The sequence below is a fragment of the Hordeum vulgare genome, chromosome 3H (assembly GCF_904849725.1).
Source record: "Hordeum vulgare subsp. vulgare chromosome 3H, MorexV3_pseudomolecules_assembly, whole genome shotgun sequence".
In the NCBI taxonomy this organism is placed as follows: Eukaryota; Viridiplantae; Streptophyta; class Magnoliopsida; order Poales; family Poaceae; genus Hordeum; species Hordeum vulgare.
This window is the reverse complement of record NC_058520.1, coordinates 584832119-584849545: the sequence shown is the minus strand read 5'-3', so window position 1 is coordinate 584849545 and position 17427 is coordinate 584832119. Positions and strand designations below refer to the sequence as shown.

At 42.4% G+C, this 17427-nt stretch overlaps 1 protein-coding gene across 1 annotated transcript; it reads left to right on the top strand.

Annotated features, from left to right (window-relative positions):
• Positions 1–8176: 8176 nt before the first annotated feature.
• On the top strand, positions 8177–8974 carry LOC123440797 (nuclear transcription factor Y subunit B-1-like). Its single transcript, XM_045117344.1, has one exon. It carries the CDS (start codon positions 8337–8339, stop codon positions 8886–8888), a length of 552 nt encoding a protein of 183 aa, XP_044973279.1. The 5' UTR covers positions 8177–8336; the 3' UTR covers positions 8889–8974.
• The last annotated feature ends 8453 nt before the right edge of the window (positions 8975–17427 follow it).

The following is a 17427-nucleotide window of genomic DNA, read 5'->3' as shown; positions in this document are numbered from 1 at the left end:
AAAATCGATCACCATCCTATAGCCAGTAATAATCCTCTGTGGGATCAATTCATCCTTATCATTAGGGAAAACGATAATGCCTCCCTTCTTAGGAACGCAATGCACCGGACTCACCCAATCACTATGGGCACCAAGATAGATAATACCTGCTTCCAGGAGCTTTAGTATTTCTTTTCTTACTACCTATTTCATCTTAGGATTTAATCTCCTTTGATGATCAGCAACTGGTTTGAAGTCAGGATCAGTTTTAATCTTGTGCTCGCATAGAGTGGGACTAATGCCCTTAAGATCATCAAGAGTATATCCAATAGCAGCTCGGTGCTTCCTCAGAGTTTCCAGTAACTTATTTTCTTCATGCTCCGAGAGGCTAGCACTAATAATAACAGGATATATCTCTTTTTCATCAAGATAAGCATACTTAAGAGTATCGGGCAACTGTTTAAGCTCGAACACAGGATCACCCTTTGGTGGGAGTGGATCCCCAAGCAGTTCAACAAGCAATTTATTCTTAAGGATAGGGTATTGCTCTAAGACAACTCTATCTATCTCATCCCTTCCATCCATATGCATATCATTTTCATGCTCAAGCAAGTATTGCTCTAAGGGATCAGAAGGAGGCACGACAATAGAAGCTAAGGCAATAGTTTCATCCTTACTGGGCAACTCTTTTCATGAGGTTGTCTACCAAACTCGGAGAAATTGAACTCATGTGACACACCTTCAAAGCCAACAGTGACAGTTTGCTTCTCACAGTCAATATGAGATTGGCAGTATTAAGGAAGGGTCTGCCAAATATGATGGGACAAAAGCTATCTCGTGCGGTAGCAAGAACGAGGAAATCAGCAGGATACTTCGTTTTACCACACAGGACTTCAACATCCCTAAAAATTCCCACAGGGCAGATAGTATCTCTATTGGCAAGCTGAATAGTGACATCAATAGGCTCTATCTCAACATGTGCAATCTCATCTTTGATTTCATCATATAAGAATTGAGGTATCGCACTAACACTAGCACCCACGTCACATAAACCATGATAACAATGATCTCCTATCTTAACAGAAACAACAGGCGTGCCAACAACAGGCCTATGTTTGTCTCTAGCGTGAGGTTTAGCAATTCTAGCAGCATCTTCACAGAAGTGAATATTATGTCCCTCAACATCGTCGGACAGGAGATCTTTGATAATAGCAATGCTAGGTTCAACTCTAATTTGCTCAGGGGGTGTAGATGTTCTAATGTAGCCTCTACGTATCACAGTTGAAGCTTTAGAATGATCCTTTATCCTAACAGGGAAAGGTGGTTTCTCAATGTAAGCACTGGGAACAACAGGATCATTATAGGCAATGACTTTCTCTTCAACTGGAGTGGGTTTAACTACATTGACTTCTAAAGGAGGATGATATTTAAACCACTTCTCTTTGGGGATATCAATATGAGCAGCAAAAGATTCACACAGTGAAGCTACTATCTCACAGTCAAGTCCATACTTAGCGCTAAAGTCACAAAAAGTATTTGTTTCAATAAAGGATTTAACGCAATCAAACTTGAAATTCATACCTCACTCCTTACCTTCTTCAAGCTCCCAATCTTCATAGTTGCGTTTAATTCTCTCCAATAAATTCCATTTGAAGTCAATATCTCTCTTCATAAAAGAACCGGTACAAGAAGTGTCAAGCATGATGCGATCATCATGAGAAAGCCGAGCATAGAAGTTCTGAATGATAATTTCTCTCGAGAGCTCATGATTGGGGCATGAATATAACATTGATTTAAGCCTCCCCCAAGCTTGAGCGATGCTTTCTTTGTCACGAGGCCAAAAATTATAAATATAATTCCGATCACGATGTACTAAATGCATAGGATAAAACTTTCGATGAAATTCCAATTTCAACCGATTGTAGTCCCATGATCCAGTATCATCACATAGCCTATACCATGTCAACGTCTTATCCTTCAAAGATAAAGGAAATAAATTCTTCTTGACCTCATCCTCGGGCAAACCTGCAAACTTAAATAAACCACAAACTTCATCTACATATATTAGATGCAAGTCTGGATGTGATGTTCCATCTCCTGTAAAAGGATTAGCCAGCAGTTTCTCAAGCATACCCGAAGGAAATTCAAAGAAAATATTTTCAGTAGGTGCAGCAGGTTGAGGAGCAACTCTTTGTGCTTCCATTCGAGGTGAAGATACCCCAAACAAGCCCCTCAAAGGATTAGTTTCCATAGTGACAAGTGACAATAAATTTCAGCACACTATATGAATGTTTCCTTAACAATTTCCACTTACCAAAGGTGCTTCACTCCCCGGCAACGGCGCCTGAAAAGAGTCTTGATGACCCACAAGTATAGGGGATCAATCGTAGTCCTTTCGATATGTAAGAGTGTCGAACCCAACGAGGAGCAGAAGGATCTGACAAGTGGTTTTCAGCAAGGTAAAATCTTCAAGCACTGAAATTGTCGGTAACAAGTGATTGTGTGGTGAGATGATTCGTAGCAAGCAACAAGTAAAAAAAGTAGCAACGGTGCAGCAAAGTGTCCCAATCCCTTTTGTAGCAAGGGACAAGCCTGGACAAATTCTTATAGGAGGAAAAACGCTCCCGAGGACACACGGGAATTTCTGTCATGCTAGTTTTCATCATGTTCATATGATTCGCGTTCGTTACTTTGATAGTTTGATATGTGGGTGGACCGGCGCTTGGATACTGCCCTTACTTGGACAAGCCTCCCACTTAAGATTAACCCCTCTCGCAAGCATCCGCAACTACGAAAGAAGAATTAAGACAAAGTCTAACCATAGCATTAAACTAGTGGATCCAAATCAGCCCCTTGCGAAGCAACGCATAAACTAGGGTTTAAGCTTCTGTCACTCTAGCAACCCATCATCTACTTACTACTTCCCAATGCCTTCCTCTAGGCCCAAATAATGGTGAAGTGTTATGTAGTCGACGTTCACATAACACCACTAGAGGAAAAACAACATACAACACATCAAAATACCGAAAAAATACCAAATTCACATGACTACTATTAGCATGACTTATCCCATGTCCTCAGGAACAAAAGTAACTACTCACAAAGCATAATCATATTCATGACCAGAGAGGTAATGAGTAGCATCAAGGATCTGAACATAAACTCTTCCACCAAGTAATCCAACTAGCATCAACTACAAAGAGTAATTAACACTACTAGCAACCTTACAAGTACCAATCGGAGTCGCAAGACGGAGATTGGTTACAAGTGATGAACTAGGGTTTGGAGATGAGATGGTGCTGATGAAGATGTTGATGGTGATGAGTCCCCTCCGATGAGAGGAGTGTTGGTGATGACGATGGCGACGATTTCCCCCTCCGGGAGGGAAGTTTCCCCGGCAGGATCGTCCTGCCGGAGCTCTAGATTGGTTCTGCTCAAGTTCCGCCTCGTGGCGGCGGCGAGTCCACGAAAAATCCTCCTCTCGATTTTTTTTCCGGACGAAACCCTTCATATAGCAGAAGAGGGGGCCAGAGGGCCAGCTGGGTGCCCACAAGCCCCCTAGGCGCGGCCAGGGGGGTGGCCGCGCCTAGCAGGCTTGTGGCCACCTGCTGGTGCCCCTCTGGCACTTCTTCGGCCCAGTATTTTTTATAATTTCTGAAAAAATCCTCGTTGATTTTTACGGCGTTTGGAGTTGCGCAGAATAGGTATCTCAAACTTGCTCCATTTTCAGGCCAGAATTCCAGCTGCCGACATTCTCCCTCTTCATGTAAACCTTGCAAAATAAGAGAGAAAAGGCATAAGTATTGTACCGTGAAGTGAAATAACAACCCAAAAAGTGATAAATATGAACATGAAAACATGATGCAAAATGGACGTATCAATGCCCCATGTACACAATTTTCCTAGACCCGCCATCTTTCGTTCACGTTAACCGCTGAGACGTTGTATCATCCATGCACCGGGTACAACCATAATATCCGTGGCACACCTGGCCAGCGACATATCCATAACCGAGAAAGTCGTGCACCGTCTTTATCAGCATGGCTCTCATATAGAAATACTCGCCTTTGCTGGCGTCCCATGTCTTGACCGGTGATTTCCATAACACGTCTAGCTCCTCTTTCAGTAGCCCCAGATACAAGTTAATATTATTTCCTAGTTGTTTCGGTCCTTGTATCAGTATGCTCAGGTGTATGTACTTTGTCTTCATGCACTTCCATGGGGGAGGTTGTACATCCATACAAAGATGGGCCATGTATTGTGGTTGGTGTTCTGGTTTCCAAGCGGATTTATGTCAACAGTACTCGCGCCAAGAATGATGTTCCTTGCATCTTCTGCGAAAAACGGATATACCGCGTTGAATGCTTGCTACTCGCTAGCATCCGCGAGGTGTCTCGGCATCGGATCATCTCCGTCGTCGGGCTTCACCCTCGCCATGTGCCAGCACATGAGCTTTGCTTCCTTAGGATCTATGAAATAACGCTGCAGACGGGGAGTGATTGGTAAGTACAATACAACTTTTTGAGGAGATTTGTTCCTGTCCTTCTTGTATCCAGAAGCATTGCACATCGGACAACTGGTTTTTCTGTGTGCTCTTTCCAATAAATGATGCAACCATTGATGCATATGCATGGTATCTAATGTGGGGCAGATCAAGAGGGCACACGATCTTCCTTGCCTCATCGACACTAGTAGGACACAGGTTCCGTGAGGGAAGAACTTTATTATGTAGATACTTCAAATTCTGATCAAGGCTTGTGTCTGTCCATTTTTTTGGCCTTCGTCTTTAGAAGTTCGAGCGTGAAACTCAAGCGGGTCACCTCGGGATCGCAAACATCATACAATGGAGTCTTCGAGTCTACTTCTAGTTGCACTTGCTTGGCCTCCTCTCTAGAAGCAGCTCTCTCGCTAGTTGTACACTTGCAAAGCAGGTCCCGAACATGAGGGTCTTGCATGACTGAACTTAGTAGCGTCGAAGACTGCGGTGTGTCCACCGCCTCTTCTCCGCCATGTCCTGACTCTTCTTCGCCATGTCCGGACTCTTCTTCTCCGTGTATGGAATCTTCTCTGCCGCCATGTCCGGACTTTTCCCCGCTGCCATGTCCGACGCCATCGTCTTCGTGTCCATGGTCATCTCTTCCTCTAGCCCCATGTCCTTATTCCTTGCCATGTGGATGTCCTCATCATCATATTCACTTATCCACCAAGTATAGCCATCCATGAAACCATTAATGAGCAGGTGCGCCTTCAAACAGCCACGACCAAAGGGGGCCAAAATGACTCCTTTGCATCTTGTACACGGACATCTAATCCCAGTCCGTTTGTTAGCATACATGTCCTTAACCGCGGATTGCAAGTACCGCTCCACCTTCCTTCGACTCACCTTCATGACCGACTGCATGGTATAACAAGCAAAAGGATTATAAACAAAATGCATGCATCAAAGTCATACAAAAATTTGGCATGACCTTACCTAAAAATAGGGCATATCGAGTTTTCTCTAAATTCGCCGAAACAGAAATAAATCAAGATTTCGGCAAAACATCAGCAACTCAGGGGGCCTGTCACTTGCACAAATCCCTTCATATCGCAAACACCCATATTACCATTCTTGAAATCTACAACTTTTTACTCACCTATGTCCCAAGAGAGATCGACCACGGATAGATGAGGCCTTCGCTACCTTAATTAGGGATCGAAAGTGGATGGCTATATCTAGCTAGATCTAGTTGTGGGGAGGAGAGATGACTCTAGCTAACTAATGGAGAGGGACAGAGATGAGTTAGGTACCTATAAGACGAATCTAGGAGTGGGAAATGGATATATATGTATGGAAGGAGGGAGAGCCAAATAAATGAGGAAGATAGAGAAGAAAGGCCATTTATGAAGGAAAATTATGGTGGAGGGAGCATTCTTGGAAAAAGAAGAGAGGTAGAAGGAAGAGAGAAGAAGGGCAATAATGGTGAAGAAGTAACTTAGAGAGGGGAGAGGGGAAAGGAGGGGACATGTCAAAGGGGGGGGGGAGGGGGAGGGGAGAGTGGGTGGGTGAAAAGGTGGCACCAGCCACGCCTAGCAGCAGCACCGTATTCCAACCAGCGCTACTGCTAAGGTGCTTAGTAGTAGCGATGTATTTTGGGCAGCGCTACTACTACATCTAGCGTCGGTGGACTCATTGGGTTCCACTTAGCAGCAACGCTTTATGTCAGCCGACGCTACTGCTAACGTGCTTAGCAGTACCGTGGTATTTTGGGCAGCGCTACTACTATAGCTAGCGTCAGTGGACTCGTTGGCTCCCACTTAGCAGTAGCGCTTTATGCCAGCTGGCGCGCTACTGCTAACGTGCTTAGCAATAGTGTGGTATTTTGGACAGCGCTGCTACTACAGCTAGCATTGGTGGACTCGTTAGGTCCCACTTAGTAGTAGGGCTGCTTACATTTACAGCGCTACTGCTAAGGCATCACTTGTAGCGTTGTCCAAATCTAGCTACTGCTAATTAGTAGCAGCGCTACATATTTTCAAGCGCTACTACTGATGTTCTATCTATAAGCATTTCCATAGTAGTGATATTTGTCAGATTTTATATTCGTGCATGGTATATGGGTATGGGTTATATGATCTCATACACGTAACCGCTCTATCTGATGGGTTTTAGATTTCCCTATTTATATACTCATGGTAACTTTTTCTTTCATACCCTTACCCCAATAGTGGTTTTACGTGCAGGGTACATGCTTAATGGGTAGCCATTACCATCCCTACATGGAATGTGGGAGTTGAAATGATTTTGAAACAAGGTGAGGGTATTGGTCATTTTTTACATCTAGCACCTATGTCAAAGGTTCCCATAAAAGAACCATGTGCATTAAGTGGCACCCACGATGAATATACGACGCCAACTAAGGCAACTGTGAAGCGGACCCTCAAAGTGTCCATGTGTGTCTAGAACGTGTTGTCCAGGATGTTTTTGCCATCCAACACGGTACCCTAAATGTTTGCAAACCAGTCCACATGTGCATTTTCGTTATACTAGCCACAAACTTGAGGACATTTTGTGTGTGTTTGTACATCCACATGTCAAACCAAAAGCAATCATGTGGCATCCTCTCTCTCTCTCCCTCTCCCTCTCCCTCTCCCTCTCCCTCCCTCTCTCTTCCTCTCCCACCACACATGCATCTTCATCCAAAAGCAACGATGTGGTCCACTCTCTCCATATTTTGAGCATAGCGTTGGATGCCTACCTCCCCTATCATGTATGTGAATATGTTCGCGGATATTTGCGGTTTCCGTTTTGAAGGCTTGCATTGGAGATGCCACGAGATGGTGTCTTAGCCAACAACATTGGCACATGGTGCCCAAAGCATAAGCATAATGCACTAGTGGATCTCGTGCCAAAATATCGAAACTAGGCCAACTACCAGAAGAAGAACAACATTTTTTCAAAAATGAGGATATACCCCGACCTTTGCATCATGTTATGCAAAAAACAAACACAATGATTTGGGTGAGGCCAGGTTTTCAATTAAGTGCTAACTAATGCCATTTTTTATGCCCCCAACTGTAGAAACAATCGTTCTATGGTAATTTTCATTAAAATAGTAAGTATGTTACAAGATAGAGGAGAAAAGGAAGGGGGTGCCGACAAAAAAAGGCATTGAAGAGTACACAAACGACTATCAATGATTTTTTTTTTTTTTTGAAGTTCACTGATATCCAATCCTGAAAACAAACAACATGTTTGTCTCTGATTCTGTGTCCTAGCAGTTTCAGGTCCTCCCTTAGGGCATATAATGCCATTTGAGGAAACGAAATACCCTCCGTATGGCGGTCGAAGACACTGCATTAGCACGGGGCCGGCCATTAACAAACAATGAAATGGAAAACAAATCAACGAGTCAGTTAGGCAGGCCGGCCGGCGCGCGCGCGGGCCTGAGCACCGCCGCGTGCATGATTAAGGAAGGCCAGCTCCCGGCCGCTGGGTGGCTTAGGCTAGCCACAGTAGTGGAGTACGTGCGCAGGTTTGCAGGGGTTGCAGCCACTGAGCCAGTCGTCGTCGTCGTCACCCTCACCCAGACGGACAGAGCAACACAGAGGGGAGCAGGAGCACCAGCCCGCAGGCGGAGACGTTTCAACGCGCCCCAGCCCAGCCACCAACACAGCCCAGCATATTCTCCCTCCTCATTCATTTATATATGTACCCGCTCCGCCACTAGCCGGTTACAAGTGTAAGCACCACGGCGAGACGAAAAGTAGCTCCCCTCGCCACGCTCCTGTACTGCACCGCCCCACACCGTGTCCAGTCCATTCAATTCCCATATAAAAGATCGAGACAGGCGAGCGCAGATCGAGCAGATCGATCGATGGCCGACCACCACCACCACTATACCCAGCTCGGCGGCGGCAGCGGCAGTGGCGGCGGCGGTGGCAGCCCTCCGGAGCTGCTGCACGGCGGCGGCGGGTCCGGGGACCAGGGGATCAAGGAGCAGGACCGGCTGCTGCCCATCGCCAACGTGGGGCGGATCATGAAGCAGGTGCTGCCCCCCAACGCCAAGGTCTCCAAGGAGGCCAAGGAGACGATGCAGGAGTGCGTGTCCGAGTTCATCAGCTTCGTCACCGGGGAGGCCTCCGACAAGTGCCACAAGGAGAAGCGCAAGACCGTCAACGGCGACGACGTCTGCTGGGCCTTCTCGGCGCTCGGCTTCGACGACTACGTCGACCCCATGCGCAGGTACCTCCTCAAGTTCCGCGAGCTCGAGGGCGACCGCGCCGCGGCCGCCGCCTCCTCCCGCGGGGGCCTCCCCGTCCCCGACGCCTCCACCTCCGGCGCCGGCGCCAGCGGCTCCGGTAATTTCATGTTCGAAGCCATGGACAGGAGGGATAACACCGGCCCCGGCGCCGGCAGGCAGTTTTGAACTAGCAGCTAATACCTACTCCATCAGATCAGGCACGCGTCCATCTTCTTGCTTGATCCATGCCGCAAGGGCTGGCTAGCTAGCTACACCTTAATTGCTCTCTCCATTTTCTTATTAGAGAGGTGACCAGCTAGCTAGTGGCAGAATTAGGAGTAGCTAGCTGCTAGTGGGTAGCAGAGAAGAGTAGTTGTTCGTCTGGTTAATTAATGTGTTGTGTGTTGGAGATCGATCAAAGACAACTAAAGGAAGAGGATCACTAGGATGACGGCGACGACGACGGCCGGGGCCGGCGACCGCGACACGGCGGAGTTGGAATTAATTGGAGAATGGTGCATGATCGATTCGATCTGATTAGGTGTCCAGATTACTAGTAATATTTTTGTGGCTAATTAATTCTAGCTGCGCACCAGACTAAGCAGTTCAAGTTAATTGTTTTCCGAGCTCAGTGATTAAGATTGTAGATCAATTTCAATTTATCAATGTGCCTTTGTTTTTTCCTGCTAGCTAGCTTAATTCCGATATGATTGGGTTAACTAATTAATTCATATTACTCCTCGATGTGTTCATCGCAAGGTGCATAGGCAGGAGGTTTCCCCTTTTCGGAAAAAATGGATACTCTTTGCAAGCAGTGAGCTCATCCATATATACAGTCATACACGCTGAGGAAATTTTCTGAGAATTAACTTTTCAAGCAGTAGTATATACCTCAAAGTTTGTGTAGTTTGAGGGATTTTTTGATTTTTTTTTCCAAAAAAGAGAAATACCACCGGCCTCTATATCCATCGATGCACACAGCCGTTTATTTAACGTAAAGTACGTAGTATCAAAGTACAAGTAACATCTCAAAAAGTAACAATAAGTATATAATCTTTTGCACACCAGCAATGTTCAGCACATTAAATGTACTATCGCTATCAGCTATAAAAAATCCAAATTAATTTATTTTTTTACGAAAAACTCTCTATCTATTCATCTTCGATCATGACAGTACCATGAACATTAAAAATAATAAAAAATACATTCAGATCTATAGACCACCTAGCAACGACTAAAGCACTAAAGCAAACCGAAGGCGCGCCGTCGTCATCGCCTCTCCATCGCCGGAGTCCGGCACAACTTCTTGTAGTAGACAGTCGAAAAATTGTCGTGTTAGGGCCTATAGGACCAGCGCATCAAAATAGCAATTGCCGCCGATGAAGAATAACATAGATCGGAAGGACCCAATCCGAAGACACATGAACGTAGATGAACAACGACGAGTTCCGAGCAAATTCACCAAAGATAGATCCACCAGAGACACACCTCCACACGTCCACCAACGATGCAAGAACCATCGTTGGAACGGGGGCTAGACAGGGAGAACTTTATTCCATTTTCAGGGAGCAGCCGTCGTCTCGCCTTCTTAAGTAGGACACAAACCCTAACATAATCGAAAGAGACGACTAAAAGTGGAGCCCTCCCGCCGGCCCTTGCTAGGATCCATCGTGCCTCCATGGTCCTAGGGCCACCGGCGAGAGGCAAGAACCCTATATTTTTTTGAGGAGAGGCGACGGCAGTGGAGGACCAGGATCCTTCTCCCCATCCCAGTCCCTGATCCAATTTAAAATTACGAGATGAATTATTAAGATTTGGTTAGGCATGAGGACTTTTTCAATTATTTTACAAAAAATGATAGGATGATGGTAGCGCTACTCCCGCTCCATTTGCACGAGAATTCTCGAGGCTTGGGTTCAGGGCATCACTTCCTAATGGAGATTATTGTAGGGAAGTGAGGACGATTTTGACTTATAGCGAATTTAATCCCTCTCGATCCTCTTCAATCCTGTTCAAATCACATGGAACCGAACGAGCCCTTAGGTGGGCTAACACTTCCTAAGAGCTTTCCAAAATGATAGATGTGTACTCAAAGTCTGAGACCAAATCTCGAAAAAGTTCTTAATACATATACTATAAGTGTGTGTATATGCATTTGATTGTAGATGTATGAGTATATATGAGTATGTCAATTTATACCGAATTTTGTTTCATTTTCGAAATTGCTAGGTTATGAATGCGGCCCGTATGCTGGTATAGGTGGTGTTTCTTTTCCCACGGACTAGGCTAAAAAGTTCCTTTTAGTCCCTAGGTAAAAAAACAGAAGGGACTTTTTCTTAAGGGACTACGAAAAGACTCTATTGGAAGGACTTTTTTCTTTAGTCGCTGGGACTAAAAAAAGTCTAGTCCCTCAGAAAGAAACACCACCATAGTATACTGTTAGTACCCTATCAGTCTATCACGTAGTCTTAAATGTTCATAGGACGCAGAAATTGATGTTCGTTAATTACTGACATAATAACTATCATGTTTTATGAGTGGTTGCAGAGAGTGAGCAATTGCATGCTCTCAATAATTCAGGCAGGTGCATCACCATTCATGCATACACTATACGTACAGTGCACGGCAAACACTGGAATGTCCTTTTTGTAGGTTCAACGGCTCTTCTGTATGAGAAATACATCAGGCATGCAATTACCTTGCCAAAACCGAATTACTCCCTCCGTTCCTAAATATAAGTCTTTCTAGGGATTCTACTAGAGGACTACATACGGATGTATATAGACATACTTTAGAGTATAGATTCATTCATTTTGCTTCGTATGTAGTCACCTAGTGAAATCTCTTAAAAGACTTATATTTAAGAACGGAGGGAGTATAATATAGCTATACACGATAATATCCTGGAGCTAGGTTGACTTGCTGGTTTGCAAGGAAATAAACCCGCTGAACTACAGCTTTTGAGGTTGCAGGTCCTGTTATTCTTTGACAAGCTCATGGTAAAAAATAGCTAATCTGGCCTGTTTAGCATAAGCTGTTCACAGTTTGAATATATACTTATTCTTATTTTGCTTGTTTCTGGGTTATAATTGTCATCTTGATCTAGCTATAGGCTATAGATCCCCTGCGAAAAATAAGTTATAGGCTATACATGTCCAGTTTATGCTCATCATGAAATATATATGCATGAAAAGCTAGCGTGCCTCCAAAACGTCTGAATCAATCATGCACAATTGATAGGTTCTTCAACAAGAAACATTCGAGTAGGTTTTTGACCTTTCAAATGATTTGCTTATTTGGGCACCCTTCTGGCAGATGGTACAATAATAGCACTTGCTTTATCTTGTTGGAATCACTGGATTGCTGACCCACAATTATAGCCATCAATACTATGTACTGCTCAAGTTACAGAAGTTCGCACAGAAACGGTTGTGGGGCTTGTTTCTACTGATTGTCCTAGAGTGCTCCTTAGATTATTTCTTGTTTCGGACATAACCCTAGAGCCAGACAACATAACAAACAGGTTTTGGCAATTTGGTTGATCTCAACACATTGCACTGAAAGTGGCAACTGAGAGAACAATCAGATATTTGTAAACATTATACACAGCCGTTACATAAATATCACTTGTAATCTACTGGATTTAGGGGGGCTTACTTGCTACTGTAGATCTGAATAAACTAATTGCATTAATAGAATGGAAAGTAGGTTAATTTTTGGACCCTAGAATTTAGGGTTTACCATCACTAAGACTACTCCTAGTAATTTCTTCCTAGAATTTAGAGAGCCCTCCTTCTAATTTCTTTCTAGAAGCCCTAATTTTAGTTTTCTAGAGATTTTTTTTGACGAAAATATGGCCGGAGGGCCGCATTTCATTGATTAATCAGAGAGGAGAACACACAGTTACAAAGTTACAGAGCGTTGGGAGGAACATTCATAGCGAGATTTCATTCTAGAGAAAAATGATCGATTATATTAGCTAGTACTGGTTATTTTTCGTGTTAATTGTACTTGCATGGTCTCAATCTTACAACTCTATCAAGTTACCGCACCATGGTAAATTGTGTGCCCCAATTCTTAGCCTCTAGCTTTCAACACTACTACCGATAGTACTCCCTCTATTTCTTTTTTACTTCACATATAAGTTTTGTCTTAAATCAAACTATGTAAAGTTTGATCATATTTATGTTTAAAAATAGCAACATCTACAACACCAAGTAATTAAATATAATATGAAAGTAGATTCGATGATGAATCTAATGATATGGATTATTTGGTATGTAAATGTTGGCATTTTTTCCATCCACTTGGTTCTTCAAAATATTTGACTTGGGATAAACCTAATATGCTTAGTGAAAAGAAATTAAGGGGATACTATCGCAGGCGAAAAAGTAAGGCATATGAGGTGGCCTTATTTTTTGAAGGTTTGGGTGCCGTCCCAAATAGATGCACACATAAGGCAATCTCGTAGGAAAAAAGGTAACTCGTCTCAAATGTTTTTCACATTACCGGAAGGTATATCAAGATTAAGATCCGAAGCCTCCAGCACTGTCGGCCATGGACGGGCGGCACGACGTGGATGTGGATCTAGACAAGAGTACCAACCACACTGCATGATTTGAGAAGTTGGTGTAGAAGGGCAACTAAATTGTGTGTCAAGCTAAATTATTTTGTGCTTTGGATGATGAATAGGGATAGATTATTCGTATATATATTGCATCATTCTCCACTTGCTCAATTTTTTTGATGACGTGATAAGTGCATGAAGTTCAGTATAATATTAAAGCCAGGACCTGATTTCAATAACGTGCCAACGTACTATTAAGTGAAATAGATGCTAGCTGTATAGTTGATCCCATGTCTAAGGTCATAAGAGGGCTAGAAACGAGGAAGGGTGTTGAAATAGATTGCACGTAATTCTCTATGGATACATGACTCCGGGTGACTTGTTATTAGATGCATACAATTCAAAACAAAATGCAATTGCATTGGGGACGCCTAGTTTCTCAGCGCTACCTCAAATGAGCCCGGGTGAACGGTAAAATCAAAAAAAAAAACAAATTAAAAAAACTGATACTTTTTTGTGACAAACATTGACAAAAGTTTCAAGTGCTCGCCAAAATTCGTCATGAAACCACATTTCTAGAAGGCTTAAAAAACAAAACAGATACTCTGAAAATGCTACTTTCAAAGCATGTTGGAGCACTAGTTTTCTTTTGCCACGCCTTACAGGAATGTGATTACGTAACAATTTGTTCAAACATTTAAAACATTTGCCAAATTCAGATTTTTCTGAATTTTGTTTGAGGTTTCTCGATTTTACTGTTCACCGAGCTAATGAGCACAAGGGCACTTTTCCTGCATTAGGTGCAAATTTCAGCACCACAAATTTCAAAGGTACCTAGCATGTTGTTGAATCTTGATAATGCTGACAGAAGGACGTACGTACCAATGAAGACAAAACTGTACACAGTAAGGAAGGGTTAACTGACCATGATGCATGCTCAGCAAGTAGCTGGACCGTTGGGTTGGGTTGGTAGTAAGTGTCAGCTAAAATTACACATCCGGACGAATAGGCAGCAGATTAACCAGTCGTCCGACATGCGCTCCAGCGTTGTCTTGTCACATTAACCTATAGCCCTGCCACACATCTATACTATAAGAGAAAACTTAACTATAGCTACCCCTGCCAAACATAATGCTTGGTCAGAATGATCTCGTGAGACAATAAATCGCAATTAGTCTTGGCATGTGTACCAGTAACTGGTAGGTAAACGTACGTCTAAGGGCATCTTCAGCGCGGATCATGAAAATCTCCGGATCGGACTACTCCAACGCGATTCATCAAATTGGTATGGATGCACTCGAATCCCATAAACAGTCTTCAAGCTCGGTGTTTTGAGAAGGCCCACGTCCCTCACCAATCTCCTTCTCCTCTCGGTTCACCTGACCCATTGTCAGTCATATACTCATATCTCCCGGTCTAAAAAGACACAGTAGGATGTCCGGGATGTCCATGAACTCGTTTGGATGTGCCCGTGGACCTTTGACGATGTTCATTCGCATTGGAGATGCCCTAAGTAGTAACAGTAACTGAGTAACACAAACTTATTTGATTTCCTTGCACCGGCCAGAACAAGATGGAGGCATGAAACCAACCGCACATTGTCCGGCAGTCGGCACAAACGGCATAGTATACTCGGCGCCACGATGATCGAGAGTGCTCAATGGCGGATGGTTCCAACCAATGGGGAGCTAATCTAGCAGCCATGGGGAAGAGCAACAACACAGTAGGAGGAGGAGGCGGCAGAGGCATGAAAAGGCGAGCATCTCCCCCATTGGCTACCCGATCCTCTTTTGGTGCACGCCGTTTTGCTTGTTTGAGAAGGCTGCAAGCAAATCTGTAGCCTTTTGATCTGGTGGCCCTTCGCTACTCCATCGGGCGATTTCCTGTATCATACACCTGTTCCTGTATACTCTCACGTTTCTTTCTTGGACCTCTTTGATTCGTAGGATTATAAAATGTAGAAATAGAAAAAACACGGAAAGGAATGTCATGTCCATTCAAATTCTAGAGGATTTGAATTTGTTTGACTGCGTCACATCAATACCTCTACCTAATATATACTATATATAATAATAAAGGGGAAATTATAGCGTCATGAAAATGTCCTTAAAATTGTAAAATATTATCCACCAATGTCATCATAAGTGATAAAAAAACGTTCCACACACATGAGAATCTCCCGCCTCGGCCGGCCCATGCAGCAGGGACCTTTTATACCGCGCTCAGCGTGCTGGAAAAAGACACAACACGCATATTTAGACCGGCTCATGCCCGGGTGGCCTGTTTGTTAAATTTTATTTTTTATTTTTTATTTTTCTTTTTCGTCTTTGTTTTCGTTTTTCTTACTTTACATAGTTTTGGACTTCAAAAACAGTTCTCAAAATTATTAAAAATGATAATTTTGAAATAAGATGTTTAATATATAGTAAAATGTTTGTGGACTCAAAAAACTTTCGTGATTTTATAAAAAAACATGTTTGCTTATTCAGAAAATGTTTGAAATGTTGGAAAAACTTCGGGAGAACAAAAAATGCTCATGGTTTTCAAAAGCTCGTGTATTGAAAAATGTTAATGAAATTGAACAAAGTTTAGCCAATTCAAAAAGTGTTCATAAATGAAAAAACATCCCAAAAATAAATAAAAACTGTTCGTGACTTAGAAAATAGTTTATTCATTCATAAAATGTTCGCTGATTCAAAAAGTGATCATGAATTTCAAAATATGTTCGCTAAATCATAAAAATATTCATCAATTTCAAAAACTGCTCCACCAATGTCCAAAACAATGTTCGTCCATTCAAGAAATGTTTGCTAATTCAAGAAAATTGTTAAAATGTATGCAAATAGTATAAAATTTTCATGAACTCAAAAAATGTTATTAATTTTAGAAAATGATCAAAAAAATTAAAAGCATTCATGAATTTGGAAAATGTTCATGAGTTAAAATATACTCATGATTTAAAAAAATGTATATGATTTGATAAAATTGAGAGTAATAGTTTATCTCGGTGATGCAGTATAATGCGATCATGGCCACTGAAGATTATGATTTTTCTTCCGTTGCAACGCACGGGTATTTTTGCTAGTGAAAAATAAAGGACCTTTTTCAAGACAATTGAGTGGATGCTAAATTTTCTCTCAAACGTAGCACAAAATATTCCTTCGAAGTTTTTTCTACATGATTCAATCCTACAGGTTAAGACCAAGGCAGGTAAGATTTATAAATATTCAAGTACTCCTAAAATCCTATGAAAATCATAGGAGCAGTAGTGGATAAAAGGGATTTAGTCCCGGTTGGCAATAGCCTTTAGTCCTGAGTCATCAACCGGGATTAAAAGGTGGGGACTAAAGGCCACCACACTTTAGTCCCAGTTGGCCACAACCCAGGACTAATGATTTTGTCCTTTCACGTGTACGCGAGCGTGCGGTGGGGGATGGAGGTAGTCCCGGTTGGTGACACCAACCGTGACTAATGATTTTGTGTTTTTTGTCGGTGTTTAGGATTTTATGGTTTACTTTTCATTTTAATTTTGTGTTTTCCATTTAATTATTTTTCATTTCAAACATATTTTATGCTACTATATACTCTACACGTTGATGCATATATAATATAATTTCTCGTACGACCATAATATATATATATATATATATATATATATATATATATATATATATATATATATTTTTATATATAGTTTGATATATACAATTTCTCCTAAATTTGGAGATCATTACATGCAGACATTAGCGGCAATGGTACTCTCTGCTTTCAGATATGACCTCCGTAAGCATAAATCTCGCAATTTCCTCTTGAATTGCTCGTATGTGGATCTCTGATTGGAACTTCTCCCGCATGTCTTCAATCTTTAAAGGAGATCAATATGAATATATTAGTTATGTGTATATATTAGATCATTATAAAAAAAATATGAATAGTGCTTACGTACCTACAATTGTATTACATCTCTGCGTCATTCGGTCGCCATGCGAATGTTCTCGCAAGCATAGTATGCACATTAATTAGTCTCTTGTTTCTGCCTCATGCACTTTGCAAGAATAGCATTTAATCAGATAATAATCAAACATGATAATGATACTGAAATTAGAATTAAAGAGATGCGCGGACCTAGCTAGTACTACTTAATTACCTTGACCCATC